Consider the following 22,437-nt stretch of genomic DNA (forward strand, 5'->3'; position numbering starts at 1 on the left):
CTGTGGGGCATGGTCTGATTCCTGCAGCCAGCTTGTGCTGTTATCAGGGCTTGTGCTGTGTGACTTAACTTAAGATGTAAAACAGGTGCTGTCTCTCTCTCTCTCTCTTCATGTCTTTATCTTTCCCTCCCTCTTCCCCCAGCTCCTTTTAAGGTCATCCAACACAGATCCTGCTTTATTAAGATCAGCCAGCGAAGCCCAGCCAAATATGGCAACTAGTCTGGGTCACACTTTAGAGGGCTGAGACTGCAGGAGCTTGTTTCAGACACAGAGCACTAGGGCTGGGAGAGAGAGAGAGGGGGAGGGAGAGAAAGAGAGGGATAGAGATCAAAAGAGATGGGGACAGAGATACGGGGGATAGAGAAGAAAGATACAGAGATATGGGGGGGGGGGGAGGGGGAAGAGAGAGAGAGAGAGAGAGAGAGAGAGAGAGAGAGAGAGAGAGAGAGAGAGAGAGAGAGGAGGAGAAGAGCAAGATAGGGAGTCAGGTGGCTGAGCGGTTAGGGAATCGGGCTAGTAATCTGAAGGTTGCCAGTTCGATTCCCGGCCGTGTCAATTGACGTTGTGTCCTTGGGCAAGGCACTTCACCCTACTTGCCTCAGGGGGAATGTCCCTGTACTTACTGTCAGTCGCTCTGGATAAGAGCGTCTGCTAAATGACTAAATGTAAATGTAAGATGGAGGTGATCGTCGGATATCTTTCTCACTCGCGTGGAGGGTGAACAGCGCTTTCAAATGAAGCAGCAGTACGGCATTTATAAAGCACCCAACGTCTCGGTTCTCTGCAGACAACATCCCTGTAACGACACTCATGGTGCTATCACCATGACGACTGGTACTACCTCTGGCGGAACAACAATAGGGCGCAATTGAAGTCTTATTTACACGGCGAGGGAAAGTGTTTACTACAGTAACGGGTGTTCGGATTGAATCCTACAATAGGCTGGGGCTGCGAGGAAATACCTTCCTCCCCTCCACCTCCTCTGTGCAGGCGGGCAGAGAGGGACGCTGGGGCGGTGGGATCGCCCGCGAGCTCTGCTCCTGGATCAGTTTGACCACCGATGCCGGCGCAGAGCGGGGTTAGGGTTACGGAGGGGGTGGACCTGATCCTGGGTCTGCGTGGGTCACTGCCTATGGAGCGACCTCAAACTGCCTTCGAGAAATATCTTGCGCTGGAACCGAAACAAAGACGATATATATCTGCCAAGACTGCCATTCATGGGGTCTGAGTTATGGCAGGCTTGATTTCTCTCCCAACAGTCCTAGTGCCATATCCTCTCATTGTGTCACTCCACTATAGACACTCCATGGTGGGTGTCTATATATAGTTCCACACGGGGGTATTATTAAAAATAATGACTTTCTCACAGAACAGGAGAAGGAGTTTGGAGTCTCCAAGAACGTGACACACGAAGAGATGAAGGATCTGTAGAGGGGAGTAATAATATCTTTTGTCGGGGAAAAACAGTCTGCCCTGAGCGAGGATCGTAAAAAATGAATTAAGTGTAAAAAAAAAAAAGAGAGAAAAACTCACAAAGCCAGCTTTACAATTAAGTGGCATACACCCGCTCTATAAATGATGAATTCTTCTTCGGCTGGGTTTTTATTGGCCGAGCCGGTGGCAAGCCCGTCAGAGACCGCAGAACGCCGCAGAGTGGAAGCCACTGTTTTATATGGCACATGTGCCCCGACACGCCAACCCCCTTCATCAGAACAGGCAACAACTGCCACTCTGGTTTTATCTATGAAACCTCCTCCTCTCCTCTCCTCTTTTCTTCTGCTCCTTCTCCTTCTCCTCCTTCCACACCTCATCTACCAACCCTCCAACAATCCTCCCCCATCTCCACTCGTTTGTTCTCCACCTGCCCCCCACTCCCGATTAAATACCTCAGGGCTAGGAAGCAGCCGTGGGCTCCACACATACGGATGATTCTGCTCCGCATCTGACTGTCTAGGACAGGGTCTAGCAACCTCCAGAACAGCTCAAGACTGACTCTGCAGCCTTCAAAGCAAGGTTGACTCTGCAGCCTTTTAAGGACAGGCCCAAGTGACTCTGCAGCCTCTAAAACAGGGCTGACTGCAGCCTCTAAAACAGGACTGACTGGAGACTCTAATACACAGGCCCAAGTGACTCTGCAGCCTCTAAAACGAGGCTGACTGCAAAAGTGACTCTAAGATGGAGCTGGGTGACTGACTCACTGTAGCCTCCGAGACAGGTTGTTGGTCTCAATCCCGTCTCATTCCACTTGCTGCCTATCTGTCTGATTATACCTCCCTCTCAGCTGATCTCTTCCTCACATGCTCTATCAATCTATCCTTCTCATCCTCTCTCCCATGTTACGCCGTCTTTTTAACGACTCCAATCTCTTTTCTCTCCCTTCCACTCACTCACACTGCGAGATTCTAAAATCGACACCCCATGGCCTGTACGATGGTTCATACCTATACCCCTCGCACTTTCACAACGTGGCGCTTGAATTGGTGGGTTGTGTGTGTGTGTGTATGTGTGGGGAATGTTTGGGGCTAGCTGACGTTTCCTTGTGGTTTTTTGGGGGGGGCTCACAGTCTCTCTCTCTCCGTGTTTGTTTCTTCCTCTCCCCTGGCCAGGGAGCTGGGAGCCTGCCGTAGTTCACCAAATATGGGCATCTCCAGAGCCATGCTGCTGGAGGCCTGAGAGAGCATCTCCCTCTTCTCAGAGCGAAAATAGTTCCGCTTTTAAGAGGCCACGGCTTCAGATGTCCGTACCAAGACACTCCTCCTGTTTCCACCGCTCAAACAACAGCAAACAACACAGAGTCTACATGTATTACAGCCGAGGCGGGGGGGGGGGGGCAAATTGAACCAATTTGTAGATTTCGGATATCATCCTGAATTTGGTACTGAATCGAGCCCAATGTCTGGCGAGCGTTGTGTCTTGTTCTTTGTTTACATTCATCCAATGTTTCAACACCACCCTCCCATCTCAATCCCTCTCAGCAGCACCCCTCCCCCCCCCCAACCTCTGCCTCACCCACCTCCCCCGTCTCAACCTCTGCCTCACCCCCCCTCCCTCCCCTGTCTCAACCACTGCCTTACCCCCCCCCCCCCCTCCCCCGCCTCAACCTCTGCCTCACCCCCTCCCTCCCCCGCCTCAACCTCTGCCTCACCCTTCCTTACACAGGGTTACCTCACTCCCGCCCCCTCAGCTGGCCAAGACCAGCAGAGGAATTACTAACAATCGCTTCAAAACAGGATAAGTATCCCGCTCCTAGACCATATTGGGTCTTTTTTTTATGAGGACAGTCAGACTTGGAGGGGGAGAATCAGGGCAGTTTTCCGGAACATTCTTCTAAAAGACCGGGCAGACAGAACCATAAGTGCAGTAAGCCAGTTAGCTGGCTCATTCAGCCCCTGTGACGTAGATTCAAACAACCCCATCAGAGGACTAGCTTTGGAGGACAAGCATTCCAAACCATATACCCTGAACTTTTTATAGATGTGATTTATTCAAGGTGGATAACAGTAGCCTATGGGAAACCATCTAAAAGGCCAGTTCTACCAAGTCTAACCCCAAGTGTCAGCTTGTGATAAAGAACAGTGAATGTAACTTTGTCAGCTTGGCTCATTCTGAGAAACATTTAGTCATTTTTAGTCATTTAGCAGACGCTCTTATCCAGAAACGCCACATCTTTAGCTTTGTCACATGGGCTGGAGATTCCTATCGCTGTCTGGCTGTCTGGCCTGGGTGTCTGAAAGAATAGTGTGTTAATCGGATCATTGGAAAGAGAACAATGGAATCTTTATCAAGTGGTCATTCTCCCCATTAAGCCATTTGGCTGAGCTAAGGATGACAAAACAGAGAACAGCTAGCTAGCTAGCCCGTAACCAAACAGAGCACTGCTAGTAGCTAACTCACCTGTAACCAACAGGTAAGCCTGGCTGTAGCGCTGGGTAAAGAACAGTTGGCTAGCTTGGCTGTAACCAACAGTAAAGAACAGTCAGCTAACCCGTAGCTAACAGTGGAGAACAGCCAGCTTGCCTGATTTTGCTGCTGCTTTTGTAAGAGTCAGATGGCTGAGTTGTGAGGGAGTCGGGCTAGTAATCTGAAGGTTTCCAGTTCGATTCCCAGCTGTGCAAAATGACGTTGTGTCCTTGGGCAAGGCACTTCACCCTACTTGCTCCGGGGGGAATGTCCCTGTACTTGCTGTAAGTCGCTCTGGATAAGAGCGTCTGCTAAATGACTAAATGTAAATGTAAGAACCCTTCTGGACCTTGGCCAGACTGGGAGACTTACTGAGTGCAGGGGCCCTTAATCAGTTGCTAGGGAGGCAAGAGTAATGGGAGGGAGGATCAGTTGATCAAACGAGGAGAGAGGTGAGTGTGTGAGAGAGATATCGGAATCTCTTTTTTATGTCTAGGAGGTGAAATATCCAGTATGTAGGCAATAGGGTTGATTTATGAAAAAGTCAAATATACGACAGAATATTATGCTGCCTATCTTCCTTCTGTTGAGCCTTAAAAATGTGGAAACACTTGTGAGCGCAAAGTCCTACCCGGTCAGATTTGGGAGTGTTCTTGTTTAATGGGGGTGGGGGGGGGGTGGGGTGTTAGTGATGGTGGTTACGGGGTGCGTGTGCGTGCGTGCGTGGCGGCCATTTTCCCGATCCAGTTTCCCCCCAGTCTACCAGCGTTCCCTCAGCAGATGAAAAGACTGGTGGACAATGTGGCCGACGGTGTTGGGAGTATCCTTCACAATAGGAGGAAAACACGTAGAGCGCATGTGGCCGGGCTGCGGGCACGCGGCACACGCACGCAAACACACCCGTCTTCCTGCTTTTGTGGTCAGGACGAGAGGGAGAGGCTTGGACCGTCTCCTCCTTCCTTCTTCCAAACGGGCGGAATCTCCGGGGTCTGAAGGTGCGCCCGTCTGCCTCCCGGGCACACGGGGTCGCACTTCTATGTCCTCCGTCGACTGCTCGCGTCCTTCGCGAGCGCGGCGACAAAGTCGGCGTTGTGCGCGCGCCGAGCGTTTGACCTCTGCGGGGCCGCATTTGATGACGGACGCTCCGTTTTTGTGAATGGCCCGCCATTTTGTGGGTTTGGAAGTGAACCGCCGGGCAGGAAGGCAGGCAGGGCAGTGTGGGCCTCACTGTTTGCACACAAGCAATCTAATCACCAGTCTGATCGGCCAGTGGGTTTGGTCACCCGTGTCGCATTCCCAAGTGACACACATACACACGCGCACACACCTCTTTTTTTCTTCTCCTCCATTCTCTCTCCCTCTCTCTTAGTTCTCTCTCTCTCTCTGCTGCACATTTCTCGGGTCTCCACGGTGTCAGGGCACCCCTCAGCAGGGTGGGGACGGTTTCTACCCCTACACGTACACACACACGTGCACCTCTGCCTGGCCTGAGATAAGAGCGCAGAACCATATCTCCCCGCAAGCAGCAGTGGAACAGCGCGACACTGGTCTAGAAAAGTGCTTTATGACACTAAAGGAGGTCAGCCTGATTCCCTAGACCTTACAAGGAGGGAGTGACCTTAAAGAAAGGAGGCGTGAAAAGTAAGAGAATGAGAGATGCATACGGAGAGAGAGAGAGAGAGAGAGAGAGAGAGAGAGAGAGAGAGAGAGAGAGAGAACAGAGGTACAGAAACAGACGAGATATGAAGAGAGAGAGAGAGAGCTCCTTACCGACTCATCTAGAGCAAAGCGAAGGCACCCATGTTCGTACAGCACAAAGAACCTCCGCTGCCATTTCTGTTGAGGAGAGAGAGAGAGGTAGAGACAGAGGTGGGGGGAGCGAGTGAGCTATTCAATCGACAGCAAGTTAACAAACCACCATCACCTGTACACGCTGGGCATGGTTGGCTGATGGTTGGGCTAGTGTTTGAGTGGGATTGTGCATTACAAACATTCACCTGCTTATCTGTAGAGTGATAAAAAGGGGGAACTGTCCCCCAGTGTGCGCATACGTGTCTGTCGATTCCACACACACACACACACACACACACACACACACACACACACACACACACACACACACACACACACACACACACACACACACACACACACACACACACACACACACACACACACACACACACACACACACACACACACACACACACACACACACACACACACACACACACACACACACACACACACACACACACACACACACACACACACACACACACACACACACACACACACACACACACACACACACACACACACACACACACACACACACACACACACACACACACACACACACACACACACACACACACACACACACACACACACACACACACACACACACACACACACACACACACACACACACACACACACACACACACACACACACACACACACACACACTTACTTACCCGGGACCTCTGATTAGGATTGTCAAAGTCCGTTCCCTCGGGGGCCAAGCAAAGCCATCCGCCATAAATAGGTTTGGCCTGTAAAAGAAAAAGCAGCAATTTTAGCAATCTGTACGAGCGAGCGGCGAGAAACGTAGAGAGAACATGTTTGGGTTCCATACGTCGCTTCCCTCCTCGCAGGGCAGTTTGGAGCCACACAGACTGTGTTGGTGCACCTGTGGGCCCAGTCATACATGTGATGAACCCCAGTGGAACTCGTCCTAGCCCCCAGAGCAAAAACAGAGGAACCAAGAACGAAGTGACACCACCTGCCTATCGATCTACATACTGGCTTCCGCCACGGGCTACACAGGCTTGTTCAAACGGCAACTATTTGCTCCTCTGAATACGGGGTGAAGATTAAGGGACGCGTCAACAAATAAAAAGACACGAGTCGTTCCCACGGGAGAGGGGGAGTAGGAGGCCCTTTTTAAAAGGGCCTCCTACTAAAGGGCGCCTCTTTGCTTTGAAATCAGGCGTCTATCGCTGCCTGTACAGTTAAACATTACCTCCTCGCAGCTGTCATTCCTGTTTGACAGTACTCTCTCTGCCCCCCCCCCCTTCTCCAGCTCTCCCTTCGTTCGTTTCCCTCTCCACCTACCTCCTTCCCCTCTCTTCCTCCCTCTTTCTCCTCCTCTCTTTCTGCGTTTATCTGTCTTTCTTCACCCCCCCCCGCCCCTCTTTCTCCCGCTCTCTCCGTTTCTCCCCCTTTCTCACCTGGTGTGCAGACGACTGTTAAGCAGCTCTGAATGTAGGCCATTTCCCCCCCCAAGGCCCCTGCATGTTTGCCATAAATCCATACGTGTGTCTTGTCGGAGCATGCACAGAGTCTGCAGAGGCGGGTGGATGGCTTGGCGTGTTTTAAAATACGACTCGAGAGGGGGGGGGGGGCGAAACGTGTCATAACCCCCAGATTTAAAAAAACAAAAAACGAATCAAGACCCGGGTAATTTGCCAACAGTGACTGACGATCCCTGACTATCTCCTTCTGGAGATCAGGAAAGAGATAGGGAGAGGGATATGGGGTGAGAGAGGGAGATAAGGGACGAGAGAAAGAGAGACAGAAAGTGACTGAGAGAGAGGCAATTAGACGCGGGGGGCCACCAAAAGACAGACAAACCAGCAGCTGTGGCCCGTACCGATGATGACAGCCATGAAGCCAGGATGCACAAATGAGCAACAGTGACACACACACACACACACACACCCCTGCTCTCTTCCCACACGCACACACACACGGCTGACTTCCTCTCCAGTGGTCCTCCAGTGACCCTGCAGCCTCTCCACTCCCAGTCCCTCCAGCCCTCCTCACTACCGAGGTTAACTCCTCATTTCCTCCCCAGCGAAAGCCCCCCCCTAGGGTGGGCCAGGAAGTCTACAACCACTGTCATGGTGGACAACGATGATTACAGGAGCTTAGTGACACAGTCATCAGCCAGGCCTACAGGAACCGAGAATGACGTGTGCGTCCCCAACACTAACTCCAATGTGACCTTCTGACATTCGAATAGTTCTCGTCCCTTGAATTCCCTGCACTGCGGCTGCTCCGCTAAGGGGCAGATGAACAGGCCGTCTAAACACCACACGGGATAAACTGTCCTTTTCTGCTCTATAAACTGAGGTCCATGGCCACCAGGTTGACCAGGCTGAAGCCCTCAGTGTGGGAGGAACCTTCTCAATCCCACAGTTCCTTCTGCAAGCTCAGCAACCTCCCCTCCCTCCTTCACCTCCCCTAAACTCCCATCATATCCTTCTCTGTCTCTCTCTCTCTCCCCCCGTCTCTCTCTCCCCCCGTCTCTCTCTCCCCCCGTCTCTCTCTCCCCCCGTCTCTCTCTCCCCCGTCTCTCTCTCCCCCCGTCTCTCTCTCTCTCTCTGCCTCTCATGTCACAGTCTGTCTCTCTCTCTCTCTCCCCCCATCTCTCTCTCCCCCCGGCTCTCCCTTTCTCGGTCAGTCTCCTTCTCCGTCTCTCTCATCGTGCCCCTGCTGTAGCCTACTCTCTATGCTTTATACTATAATGCCTAAGGAAGGACAATAGAGCAAAGCGATAAATCCGGAACAACAGCAGAAACAACAAAAACTAACCAGCACTGAAAAGGCCTTAAGCTTCAGCTGAAAGTACTAGCCCATTAAAAAAAGGCCTTTCTGGGAAATCAAATGTCTGTTTCTGTACTAAACAGACTATGATGGAGGAATCTGCTCAGTCAAGCCCTCCCCCAGTACACCTCCTGTCCCTGGTGGGTTAAACAAAGAGATTGTTTATATTGGATACTGTTCGGCGTTGACATTAAGCTCCTTCTCTTCGGATAACTTTTCCATGTGGGCTATCCATTTCAGAGTTGCATTCACGGGGTGAATGTGATCAAATGAATGCGAGTAGAAGGGGGAACTGTCTGTATGCCAGTGACTAACAGCCCCAACTCTATTCAAAACTCAAACAGCTCCCATTTTAATCCAGGGGCCAGATTTATCCAAACTAATGAGACTCCGTTTGGAGTCGCAGCGGTAGCGTTTCAACAGCATGAGGTCGCAGCTTGGGAGAACTCTGGCCGGCTCACGAACGCTATCTACCAGAAACAGTGGAGGAGTGAGTGGATGATGAAGTCAATGTCGCTAACGCCCTCTCCAGCCTGTCTTCGCTAAACTCAAAGATACCTCGACAGAGACTCTAAAAACACAGTTAACGCTAAAATGTATAAGTATATTCCAGCAATTTTGCATTCTTCATGACTGAAAATCAAAATCTGTTGATCCAAAACAGGGTTTTGATCTGTTTCAAAGGGGCCACTGGCTTAACATGTGGACTGCCTGAACGGTGAGCTATTTACACACGTTAGCGACGCCACAAAGTGCTTTTTTAAAACATGGTAATGAAGACAGCTGTGTGCATTCTCTCTTGTCAAGTCAGGCTGCGTAGAGGTCTACGAACTCTTTGAAAGGGTTGGTTGAGGGAAGCTATGGCGTGGTTGGACACAGATAAGAGCTAGTTAATTCCCTAACAGGTGATTGGTGTACAAACAACACTGGTCCCATTGGTGCTGTGAAAGATAAAAAGGATGGGGGGGGGGGGGGCTGTGAGTCTCAGGGGGATTAAGGAAATGATGTAATGATTAAAATCCCGATCCTGACTAAGAAGTCCAGGTTTTAAGGGGTTAACCTGCAATAATTGCACACAGGCATTAACAAATGCGGTGACAGGAAGAGTCTCTCCACATACAAAAACACACAAAACACACACACAACAACACACTGGTGGAGAGAAAGGATGCTGACGTTGCTGTTTGATTCTTAAACCATGTTCAAGGGCCCATCTGGACCTCATCGTATGGGATCAATTACAGGATACAACACAGACTAAACTAATGATCTGGGGCCTTCCCTAGGCTCTGAGGTATATGCATTGTGGTAAACTCAAAAGGCGCTTCCTCATAATATATTCTATACTGATTTGCAGACATGAGTCCGTTTAGCAGCCTATTTCGTCTACTCTTATGCAACGACTTCAAAAACGAGGCTACTGCTTCCCAAGCAGAATAAAGGGCAGCACTGTGGACTGTGTTAAATTAACTTCACAGCGTATGCGCGCTCCCTTTTAGCCCAAATCTGAGACTCGTTCTGTTGAGTGCAGGCATACAGTGTTCTCTTTAGCCGAAGGAAACTAGGTAGATAAAGACTGACATCAAATAAGTAGACATTGGAGTATTGCAGGAGGCAGACAGTCTCACTTTTTGGGGTAACATTCCCTCATTTTCATCATCCACTCATCAACTCCTCAAGCGAGTGCAGAGGCCAATGTCACCCGCAACAGCGGATGGCTGTTTTGTCCCTAGTTATTAGTCTACATTTCATATCATACCTGATTGTACATGAGGTATGAAAAGCGCACTTTCTAGTTTGACTAGATGGTTACAATGTTGCCAGCAACTTGACACTAATAGGTTGCCTGCGACAAACTTTGCCTGCTAACTGTTCTTAAGTGATAAAACATTGTGAAAAAATTTGATTTCACAGTGAGCTATTGTCATTTCATTTACCTGATTCAGATCTTGGTCGGTCAAGAGGTGCAACTCCCGGGGTTTGAAGCAGTTCTGGCATTTACTTTTATTGAAAATGTTCGCTTGGAATTTCCTGCATGGATTTTCTTTTGCAGTAGACATTGTATTTTTGTCTCGTTTCAGAGTCGAATGCAATGTTCTTTCTTTTGATTTGGACAATTCTTAGTGGAAAATCCGGTTGTTTTCTTGGAGTTTCTTTATCCAGTTTGGAAAAAGGGCTCAGCAAACAAATCCATTATAAACGATGTGTCTACTTTTTTAAATAATTTATAGTGGTCTTCACTTGCACACATACATACAGTCCAAATTGAATAGGTGGGTTTTTCTATAGTTGAATCCAATTTATGTTTTCCAGTATGTGATTGCTAGCCATCAAGCTAGCATGCGACCACTGATGAATGTCTTTCAGTCCATGGCCTGTTTCCACAAAGCCGAATAGCAAGCTACTAGCTGGCTATCTAGCTAGTTGATACAACCAATTATGTTAGCTGGGGTGCAAGCCACAAAACAGCAAATGCACAGTGTTTCCAGTGCCTAGCACCAAGGCAATAGCGTCCATCTGCCGATGCCCTACGCCCATTTGAGGGAAAAATGCCAAAAGTAAAGCCAAGGTAACAATTAGCTAGCGAACTAGCTTCCCAGATCTCTGCGAAGTTTACCTACTGGACGATTCTTCACTGGCTAGCAATAGCAAGTTAGCTAACGTTAGCTAGCTAATGAATTCCTTCTGGCGTTATGGTAGAATTAAAAGGTCCCAAATCCAAATCTTCAGTGTAATGCACTCTCCTGTTGGAAAACAAGATTCGGCAAAGTGCCACTTGACAAATCAGTGACGCCCAAAAGCGGATTTATATTATGTTTCCATAACTAGATTGCTAAGCAGCGCCCGTGGGTTTATTTTCTCCCTTTTTTCGGGCGAGAACTCTCCCAATGGATGGAGTCCGTGAGCTCAGAGATTTGTTGCTGGAATTTCAGGGAATCTCGCGATGGTAGACCGCGCATTCTCTCGCGACACTATTTTTGTACACCCGGGACAGCCGCCGGTTCACCAAGTCGTGTTGTTATCTTCAATCCCCTCACTTAGACCACATAACTAAGTTTATAAAGAATACATGATTTGAAGCGACGGCTGATAATGTTCAAACCGAGCTCTTTATCCAAACAAAGAAATATAATGGATCATAATAGTCTATTTCACGCTCCACCCAAACCAACACGTTACACCTTGTCATGTGACATCCCATGAGACGATTATAATATATATATGGAGAAAAAGTCAACCAATCAGATTTTTTTAATTACGATTCCATGAGTTTTCCCAATACAGAAACACAAACAAAAAGTTTCACAGAAGCTGTAATGAACAAAACAACAAAAAGTATATCACGGTTTTAACTTTAAATGAAATTACATGTCCGATATGTTTAAACAGGCATTAAACAAATACATATTTTAGTTTGAATATATTGGACATTTTTTATGAATGATAGAAACTTCCATTCTGTGATTTACATTTTGTCATTTAGCAGACGCTCTTATCCATAGCGACATACAGTAAGTACAAGGACATTCCCCCCGAGGCAAGTAGGGTGAAGTGCCTTGCCCAAGGACACAACGTCATTTGGCACGGCCAGGAATCGAACTGGCAACCTTTAGATTAATAGGCCGATTCCCTAACCGCTCAGCCATCTGACCCCCTTCAACCATCTGACCCCCTGGATTTGGGTTGAACTATCCACATGCAACAATAATACCAAACTGAAGAGCAACAGACTCTTATTTCAAGGGTCTGAGGGGGTTGCCTCTCCATTTGTCTCATTGGCAACAACAGGAATGCCTAAGATACTATACCCCACACACATGAGTATTAATGGCTGACTCAGCCAGTGTCTATTAAAAGCACTTAGCTGCCAGTCCAGCAGTAAGTCCAGCAGACACAGAGAAGGCTGGGTGAATGACGGACGGGACAGGGAGAAGGTGGCTAATGCTCTGTTACCTCATTACCCAACCGAACCTGGAAAACAACAGCCATTAACGGGTGAAGGATTATCTTCCTACGCACGCTGTAAGTGTACCAAGAATAAAACAGATTAGAGTGTGTGTGTGTGTGGCGAAAGATGTGTGTGTGTGTGTTCATCATGCACGAACCCCCATTGGGATCTCTTGACATCGAATCACCACAATCATACTTGTGCTGCTCTGGAATGCAAACCTCCAGATTAAACAGTAACACAACCTAATCTCATAATCTGTACACGAGTAAAGTCTGCTGCTGTTCCCTACCAGAGGGTCAAATAGGGTCCCATATTTCATGTGTCTGTATCCCTGTTTGCCTCTGGTGGGGTATCCAGTGACCCAATCCTAGAGGTGGCCCAGTGTTAGGCAGTGTGTGGCGACAGCCTGCTTTGGCCATGAGTATATTTAGCACTTGTCCTCAGACACACTTTACATGGCTAGAGGCAGCAATGCTACCAGACACAACTACTCTGTCCATGGAAGCAAGGATTCAAACAGGATCTGTTTCATAATGGTCTGTGAGAGGCTCCATATTTCTGTTGTCGTCAAAGGGCGTAGGTTTGTTTTCAACTGTGGGTGGGACAGATTTCTTTTAATAACTGAGGATGCGGCTGTTAAACATGCTTTTCTTAATAAAAAGTGGGGGGGGACAGCTTTTCCGTTTTCAAATAGTGTAATGTATATTGAAACCTATACCCCTTGTAGTGGGTATAGGCTGTGACTGAGATAAAAAAAAAAAATCAGTTTCAACTTGTACACATGTATTCTACATATTACGTATCATTTGGTGTTTGGGTCTGATCTGCATAGCCAAATCTATGAGCAGGAAGTGTACTAGTCCGCACACCAAACCCAAAGGTTCTGACCAAAAGTTTGTTAGTCCACAGTCCACTGAAAGGAGACCTCCTGGTTTGTGGGTGGTCACCCCCTTCAGGTTCATTCCTAACTGGCTGAAATATACAAACCAAGAACCTCTCCTCTTACAGGACAGAGTTACATGTTGTAGTGGTAGCTATGCTGTGGTTCTACAGCAGTTATACAATAGCATGATGTTAAGATGGGAGTTATGAGTTCTACTACTATAAAGGTGGACTGCAATTCACAGTGTATCACTGCTCACCACAAATACAACCAGCAAGTCTCTTGCCAGGTCATGGCGTTGCCATCGGTGATGATGCTGCCTCTGCTGGTCGTCATAGCGGCAGGCATCTACTACATCTACACCGAGGTCATCCAGTTCATGTCCCAATCCGTGGTGCGCAACAAGGTGGTGGTGATAACAGACGCTGTGTCGGGCGTGGGAAGCGGTGAGTGTTCCGATAAAGATTGGTTGATTCAATTTGACTTGAATTCAAATTAAATTCCGGATGGAATGTAAAAGAAACATCTTGAGATACAGTGTTGTACCGTATCTTTGATGTGTGTTACTCAATGACAAGATGAACCTTTGGCCTGATCCTCTCTCTTTCCCCTCTCCTTCTCTTTCTTGTTTCACCTCCCGTTCTTTTTTCTTCTTCTCTCCGAACCCTCCTTTCCCTCTCTCCGTTCCTCTCTCCATCCCACTCTCCATCGCTCTCTCCATCCCACTCTCCATTCCCTGTCCATCCGTCTCTCCATCCCTCCATCCAGAGCTCGCCCGTCTCTTCCACCAGGGTGGGGCCAGGCTGGTCCTGTGTGGCACCAGCTGGGACAAGATGGAGTCTCTGTACGACTCCCTTACCAGCGGAGCGGACCCCAGAGTGGTGAGTCGCGCTGCACTGCTCCCACAACCACTGACTTTCGGTCCGTTTGTGGTCAACCCACCATAGGACAAAGTACACGGGCTGGAGACGAAACACTGATTCTAGACCTGTACACGAGAGCTTTCCCCGGAGGGCACTGATCGGACTGATCAGGGGTCAGAATGAGCACAGCTGCCCGGTGAATCGAACGGACGAGGGAGACCAGTGTTCTGTCCACAGCTTTCACCAAACAACACAGTATGGACATTAGGATACCAGAAGAAGGGCCCAGCTTGTATCTCGTTCTGCTATACTCTCCTGTCTCTCTGTTCAGGGATCGGGGCTTCCTCCCCTGGTCACCAACAATGGCAGGATATCCTGCCCTTTGACAGCGCTGTCCTCTGGGTATCTGCTGAGCCAAGGCCAGAGCAGATGTGTCTGGAAAAAAACAACACACACACGCCACACCACACACAGACACCAGGAAGGGGTGAGAGGGTCTAAACTGACACAGCAGATAAAGTACATGAGCTCCCAGTACGGGGTTTGTGAAGGGAGAGGGTCAGGGGATGAGGGTGAGAGCTACAGTTGTCACTCACCACTTCAACCCCTTTTAGAAAGCTAGTGGTGTCATGACACCACTATTTGCGGTATTGCTTTGGTCTCCGCCTCATCCCTTCACCCTGGTGTCAGCTCTCCCAATTGAAGCATAAAGACCCTAGGAAACTAATGTACGAGTAAGGGCACTAGGAATGAGTATGACTCCCACAGTGGAAGGGAAATTTGGAAAAAACGAATCTTCTCCCGTCTTCCTGTCCTTCTGTTTTCTCCTCTCCTCTCCTCCTCCCCCTCTCTCCTCCTCCTCTCCCCCTATCTCCTCCTCCTCTCCCCCTCTCCTCTCCACCTCTCCCCCTCTCTCCTCTCCTCCTCTCCCCCTCTCTCCTCCTCCTCTCCCCCTCTCCTCTCTTCCTCTCCCCCTCTCTCCTCCTCCTCTCCTCCTCTCCCCCTCTCCTCTCCACCTCTACCCCTCTCTCCTCCTCCTCTCCTCCTCTCCTCTCCCCCTCTCCTCCAGATGTTTACACCCAAGCTGGTGCTGCTGGACTTCAGCGACATGGCCAGCATGCCCGAGGTGGTGCTGGAGGTGGTGGAGTGTTACGGCTGCGTGGACGTGCTGGTGTGTAACAGCAGCATGAAGCTGAAGGCTCCCGTCCAGAGCGTGTCCCTGGAGCTGGACAGAAACATCATGGACGTCAACTACTTCGGTCCCAGCGCGCTCACCAAAGGTGAGGTGGAACAGGGTTGGGAAGGCAAACACCCGGGAACTCTTAAGTTGTTCGAGTTTATTTAGTGGAGGTTTTCTTTTGAATGTTTCATGCAAAGTCTTGTTAAGTTATGATAAGTTTTTGATTGAACGTCTTTCTATTTGAGTTCGGATTTTTATCAATGATGCCACCGTGGATTGAATAGTGTTGGTGAACTGACAGGCTTTGAATTCTCATTTTATAAGACTCACATCTCCATTGCAGACAATGGAATGCAGTCAGTGTTTGTATTGCTCTACACACCTTTAGGTGTTTAGTTCACATTAAAGAAACGGATTCTTGTTGAAGGTATTCTTCCCACCATGATCTCGAGGAGAGCCGGTCACATTCTACTGGTCAACAGTATCCAGGGGCGACTGGCGGTTCCATTCAGAAGCTCCTGTGAGTTCCACTGTCCTACATTCTATGTTTTGAACAACTCAACCAATGATTCAACGGCATCAACATCAAACAGTGATATTGTACTACTAGGGAACCTTTGTGACAACACATTATCCTCCTCCTGTAAGATAACAACCTGGTAGAATGTCAGCTATGGGCTTGTGGCTGGTTCCCATGGCGTTGTGTAGGGGTGGAAGATTCCGGAGCACTAGATACTGATTAGGTACAGTATCTCCTCTGCAATGTATGGAATGAAGATCAGTGACGGCTGAGTCACGCCTTTTCCGCTCGGTTTGTGTGTTTTTGCGTATGTGTGTGACGTGTGTGTGTGTTTGTCTGTGTGTTTGTCTATGCCTACGCGTATGTGTGTATGTGTGTGTCTGGATGTGTGTGTGTATTGGTGTGTGCGTGCGTGCGTGTACATTCTGTGGGTGTGTGTATGCGTGCATTCCCTGGGTGTGTTATTGCATTAGATGCTGCCTCCAAGCACGCGGCTCAGGCGTTCTTCGACTGCCTGAGGGCAGAGGTGGAGGAGTACGGGATAGTCGTCAGCACCATCAGCCACACCTTCATCAACGCTACGGCCCCGCCCACCACAATAAGCCCCGCCTCCAAACCTCTCAAGGGCCTGGCTGCGTGTGAGTAGAGAGGCGCGCCGTGAAAAGACAAATCGATCCTCAATAGTGAACATAGAATAAGAGAGAGAGAACATACTACGAGGAACGGAAACAATCAACAAAAATGAATCGATAACATACTAACACAACAAATGATAAGATGCTGAAATGTCATCAGAGAGACTTTGTAAACCCCCATTTCAAAATGTTCCTTTTGTTTGGACTCTCTCCACCAGTCATTTCCAGTCAGCTGACCCATGGCGTGAGCCCGTCAGCTCTGGCCAATGAGATTGTTCAAACGGTGAACAGGAAGAGGAAGGAGGTGGTGCTGGCACACCCCATCCCCCGGGCGGCTCTCTACCTTCGCTCCTTCTTCCCCTCGCTCCTCTTCTCCGTGGTGGCAGCCGGAGTGAAGGACTCTGCACTGTCCGAGCAGATGTAGTGGAGGGAGGGGGGGAGGGGGGATGGAGGACAGGAGGAAGTGTGGGGCGGATAAAAAGAGGGAGGACAGGAGAGAACTAACAGAGAGAGAGAGAGAGAGAGAGAGAGAGAGAGAGACAGAGAGAGAGACAGAGAGAGAGAGAGAGACAGAGAGAGAGAGAGAGAGAGAGAGAGAGAGAGAGAGAGAGAGAGAGAGAGAGAGAGAGAGAGAGAGAGAGAGAGAGAGAGAGAGAGAGAGAGAGAGAGAGAAGAGGAATGCACAGAACAGACAGTGGTAATATAGGCTTGCTGAGTTCACTGCCTTCCACCTCACATATATTCATGAACATATAAACACTTAAATACCAACACATGTCTCACAGACTATTTAGAACGTTGTGTGGTTTTTGGAGGGAGCACTTATTTGATTGTAGTGTTGATGTTACTTCACTCTTTCCAGACCCCTTCAGTTGCACTCAGATTGATAAACTTGTTGTGTGATACATTGCACCAGTGGTTTTGTTTCGATGAAAGAAATTCAAATGGAAACAACCTTTCAATGTACTGTAAACTGTATGTAGCTTGGTGTGGCACATGCATTTCTCTTGATGTCCTCTAGATGGCGGTACTGCTCTGTGTTTGCTGTTAGCTGTGTGGGCAGTACAACATCTTCCTGCTTTGTTGACCTATTTCACCAAGGCAAGCATTTATGTTGCCTGGAAACCCAATGTGAACCAGAACGATTAACCTGGTATATTTCTGTGCACTGATGTAAAAGCATGGTGTTGCAGTACCAGCATGAGTTTACCAGTCTGAAGTGTGTAAAAAAGAATCCACACTAGGGAATGGGAAGGTGAACTGTTTATCATGTCTAATTACTTTATTACCTTTAGCTGTGAGGGTAATTCGATGGGAGCGACACACACAAGTGTTGATAGACTTTTCAGACTCAAGGCTGTGGCTGTCTATCAAAAGGTTCATAAATAAAGGTTATATGTTTTATTTCTTGATCGATTCATTTTTAAAGATGCTATTTAAAGAAACTCTAAGATCTCCTCAGAAACGCATGTACAGCTCTTGTTGTTAAGGAAATCAGTCACACATGTCTGAGCCTTGTAGCGTGTGTCTGTGTGTGTGTGTGTGTGTGTGTGTCCATGTCTCTGCGTGTGTGTCGCTGTCTCTCTCTGTGTGTGTGTGCCCTAGTATGAAGTCCAGCTGGCCTCCATTGGGTAGTGCAGGTCACTCTCCCCCCTCTGTCCCCCCCTCTCTCCCTCTCTCCCTCTCCCCACTCTGTCCCCTCTCTCCCCTCTCCACCCTCTCTCCCCTCTCTCCCTTGGGAATCCAGTCTTCTTTGTCCTCCTGAGTGCTGGACAGGAATCTGACTCTCAAACTAACATGAATAAATGCAACTTCCTGACGTGCTCATATGTAAAGAAGAGGATTTTCTACAGTGCTCAGCTGGACTCTGCAAATTGGCGATTTGATTCTTCGAATTAACATTATGTCATGCAAAATCATGTATGTTTCATTGTATGTGATAACACGCCCTCGACAGTTTGACATGTGTCGAGGGCGTCACTGTTCCTTGGTTGGGCGTCAAACCTTTCATGTTAGGAAATCAAGGTTCTTTTTCCATCGAGTGACAAGGTTTGCATTTGTGTAGTTAATATGTAACATATGACATGAATGTCATAACCTGATCTAAGTATAGTACACATCTCCCATCAATTAACCTGTCTCTCTGTCATTGGTCTTCAACCCTGGTCCTCAGGGTCTGCTGTCCTGTATGTTCTAGATGTTTCCCTGGTCCAACACACCTTATTCAAATGAATTGAGTCGTTTTCAGGCTTCTGAATAGCTTGATAATGACCCGTTCATTCGAATCCAATCATCATCCCAAAGTGCTGTTTGAAGCGACACATCTCCGATCATCAGTCGTGACACGGTGGAGAATTCCCCCGGCGGGTGTCTCTTCGTCTGAGAGGTGACATCGCACGTATCAATTTTTAAAGCTGCTGTTATTGACACTAACCTGAGTTATGGAGGTTAGCCAGGGGCCAGGGTAATGATTCCTCCGTCATTACGTCCGTACTAGACCTGAGGGGGCCCCTTCTCTGAGGCGCCTTTACTGAGGGGTCCCTCCTCGGTCCTCAGCATCACAGCTGACCGACAGAAAGACGATCGTCTCGGCGAGCGTTGCTTCTATGATATCTGGAAAGTCTGTGGGTCTCAACTGGGAATGTGTTTCCTGTTCGGTACGTGTGTGGTTAACAGGTTCCAGGTCCGACCCGCTGACCCTGGATCTGTGTCTGTGCTGCTGGGAGGGATCGTGCCACGACAGGAAACAACGGTTCTCGAGGAGGGATTTTTCAGGCTTACATTGGATGTCTTAGCCAACAAGAGATCTCACGAGTATTGTTGTCGCTGGTTTGAAAGATTATGCATGTTTAATCTGAAGGCTTAATCTTTTATTCATCTCAAGGCTCATATGGTTTCTGTATCACTTCGGTTTAGTTGGGTTTCTGAGAAAAAAAGACGTAGAAATGATTCAAAGTCATATATAGGGCTTTTTAAAATAATAGATATGTTTCTTTTAAAGTTAATGCAATGACACAATCCTTTGATATCCCTTACTTGAGCTGAAGAAGCTCTGTTCAGTTTAGCCTCATAATCCACTGCTTTGACACCTTAGACATGAAAACATACGTCACGCTTCTAAAAACTGGCATTTCAGACACTTCTATTTTTCCTTTTTCTGTTTTAGAACCCTCAGGTATTGGGTGTCATCAGTTCCTTCAGATGTAGCAGAACGTCAGCGTGTCGCCGTGTCAACCGTGTCATTGATCCCACCGTGTCTAATTGGAGACGCAATAAAGTTCGAGGCTGCCTCATTGATTGCCCACTCATTATCTATCCACGTATTGGATGCCGGCTGAATGTTCAATGTCATCTGGTGGGCAAACAGGATGGGTTGTTTTAAGCTCCGAGGGTCTGAAAAGTGATTTATGTCTTGATGGGAAGGTAAGGAGAGAACCTGTAAACGAATGACAACCTCAGTGACAGTTGACATTTAAAAAGTTATTTCAAAACATTGTTTTTAATAGCCTACATTTATTTTTTTATCACTGTTTTCCCTCACTCTACTTTAGTTAGGTGCAAAGTAGGGGTTTGTTTGCAAAAATAAATCACTGTTTTCCCTCACTCTACTTTAGTTAGGTGCAAAGTAGGAGTTTGTTTGCAGAAAAGAAATTTGTTTGCAGTCTAGTGGAACCATGACCATTGGGTGAACAGCAAATATATGAACCCCACACAATAAAGAAGTCGCATCACTGCGACTACCCCTAACATCTCATGCAGGAACCTGTGAAGAACAATTCAACCCCTCCTTCTGTTTCCAACAAATAGCTGACCAATCTCCACCCAACTTTTAACTTGATATGTGTGACGGTTGATTTGTGAGTGTGGCCTTCGTTTCTGCATTGAGTCATGGTGAGCCACTCCCTCCCTCTGCATATTGTATGAGAGCTATGGGAATCCAGATGCAACAATATTGACATTGTGCAATTAGAGCGGGGTCATTAGGTCTGCTGCTATTACACTGGATGAAAACCAGGAGCTCATCACTGGAAATCTGGCTGACTGGCGAACACACACACACACACACACACACATGCATGCACGCCACACGCACACCCGCACAGACACGCACTGCACACACACATACACACACACACCCCCTCCACTAAATGAGAGGGTAGCGGTAATGGTAAGGGAGGGGGCAGGGAGATGGGGGTTGTTGGAGGGGAGTTGCTGCTAATGAACCAGAAGGGGCACCGGGCAGGCAGGGGAATTAAAAAAACCTGGCACTGGTGGACCAGAGTAATAACCCTGGCTGCAGGGGAGGATGGATGCCTTGACCCTGGCTCGCCTCTCACCTCCCTGGGCCTTTTTCCAGCCACGCTCCCTGGCCCTGGGCTTCTGGAGGTGGTGGCCAGCTTTCAGATGGGCTCTTTGTGTTTCCTGTGGTACAGCTTTTAAAGGTAGAACCAAGGAGAAGAGAGTGAATTAGTGTTTCTTTAGAACCTCAACCCTGATGAAGGACGGGTTGAGGGGAGGAAGATGCGAGGAGAGGAGGGGAGGAGGGGAGGAAAGGAGATGTCATGCGCGTTCGTTAGACAAGTCTATTGACCTTGTGAGGAGTGTGTTCTTTGTTCAATGTTTTGCTGTGACCTTTATATCGCTCCGTGACAGAATCTTGCTGGGTGAAAACCTGGCGAACCCACACACACTCGCTTCCACACACAGACACTCGACCGACCTGTCATGCTGCGGCACAGACTTTAGGGTTGCGTTTTAATTTGGGCAGCAAGGGGCTATGCTGCTCAGCCTAAAGTGCTTTTGACAGTCACTGTCTGAGCCTGTCGTAACCTATACAGAACATCACGGTGCCTAACACACAAATACGACCACCAGGGAGGGAAGGGAGGAAGGAGGCAGGGAGGGAGGAGGGGAGGGAGGGAGAGAGAGAGGGAAGGAGGCAGGGAGGGAGGAGGGGAGGGAGGGAGAGAGAGAGGGAAGGAAGCAGGGAGGGAGGAGGGGAGGGAGGGAGGGAGAGAGGGAAGGAGGCAGGGAGGGAGGAGGGGAGGGAGGGAGGGAGAGAGAGAGGGAAGGAAGTAGGGAGGGAGGAGGGGAGGGAGGGAGATAGAGGGAAGGAGGCAGGGAGGGAGAGGAGAAGAGAAGAGAGGAAGGGTGAGAGGGAGGGAGGGAAGAAGGGAGACGAAGGAGGGAAGGATGGAGGGGGAGAGGGAGAAATGGAGGGGGAGAAACTCTGTGTTCTCTCTACACCCCCACGTGTAAAAAAAGGAAGAACATTTTCCTTTTTTTGTCAGGATAGTGTCAACAGCCGCCAAAGCCAACTGGCTTTTCTTTATCCACTTACTTCATTCCTCGGTGTGTTTTCTGGCATGCTGGCTGGCATTTCTGTCACCCCGCGGAACACACTCACACGTCATCCTACAAGGTGGTTATGTCTCCAGGCAGCAAGACATAACCTTGTCATTCGAGCACACTTCCTCCTCTCCCTCGACAACCTCCCTTCCTCTCCTCCGTCCTCGTCCTCACAGGCTTTCCTCATCCAGGTCTCAGGACCCGTGTGTGTGTGTGTGTGTGTGTGTGTGTGTGTGTGTGTGTGGGGGGGGGGGGTCAGGCAGGGGAGGACGAATGACAGGGATGAAGGGGGTGGGGGGTTTGCAGTGTTGCGGGGGGGGTGAGTGTAGCGAAGAGTCATGATCGCTTTGGAAGAGGTTTTGCTCCCAGCCCTGAGAACATCTCTGAATGTGCCTACTCACAAGCTTTCTCTGTTGGTGTGCGTGTGTGCGTGTATGTCTCCGTGTGTGTGTGTATGCCTGTGAGTGTGTGTGCGTTTGTGTTATGCCTGTACAGTATGTGTGTCCGTGAAAGTGTGTGGTCTGGACATTGCATGTGTGCG

At 48.7% G+C, this 22,437-nt stretch overlaps 2 protein-coding genes across 6 annotated transcripts in view; one reads left to right on the forward strand and one right to left on the reverse strand.

The window, feature by feature from the left end:
• Positions 1-11,381, reverse strand: part of mprip (myosin phosphatase Rho interacting protein) — a 36,961-nt gene extending 25,580 nt beyond the window's left edge. For both annotated transcript variants that reach the window (XM_067244454.1, XM_067244455.1), the window contains exons 1-3: positions 10,452-11,381; positions 6,381-6,458; positions 5,671-5,736 (exon numbers count right to left, since the gene is read on the reverse strand). In XM_067244454.1, coding sequence (XP_067100555.1) covers positions 5,671-5,736; positions 6,381-6,458; positions 10,452-10,574 — 267 coding nt within the window. In that variant the 5' untranslated portion in view covers positions 10,575-11,381. The remainder of the gene's footprint in view (positions 1-5,670; positions 5,737-6,380; positions 6,459-10,451) is intronic.
• A 1,015-nt stretch (positions 11,382-12,396) lies between these two features.
• dhrs7cb (dehydrogenase/reductase (SDR family) member 7Cb) lies at positions 12,397-16,972 on the forward strand. 4 transcript variants are annotated; one of them, XM_067245317.1, is made up of 7 exons: positions 12,397-12,537; positions 13,594-13,795; positions 14,118-14,230; positions 15,282-15,492; positions 15,820-15,912; positions 16,386-16,550; positions 16,766-16,972. In XM_067245317.1, exons 2-7 carry the CDS (start codon positions 13,642-13,644, stop codon positions 16,969-16,971), a joined length of 942 nt encoding a protein of 313 aa, XP_067101418.1. In that variant the 5' UTR covers positions 12,397-12,537; positions 13,594-13,641; the 3' UTR covers position 16,972. The 4 variants fall into 4 exon arrangements, with proteins under 4 accessions (XP_067101418.1, XP_067101417.1, XP_067101419.1 ...); XM_067245316.1 differs by having other exon boundaries at positions 13,624-13,795; XM_067245318.1 differs by having other exon boundaries at positions 13,628-13,795.
• The last annotated feature ends 5,465 nt before the right edge of the window (positions 16,973-22,437 follow it).

The sequence above is a fragment of the Osmerus mordax genome, chromosome 10, assembly GCF_038355195.1.
Source record: "Osmerus mordax isolate fOsmMor3 chromosome 10, fOsmMor3.pri, whole genome shotgun sequence".
NCBI lineage: Eukaryota > Metazoa > Chordata > Actinopteri > Osmeriformes > Osmeridae > Osmerus > Osmerus mordax.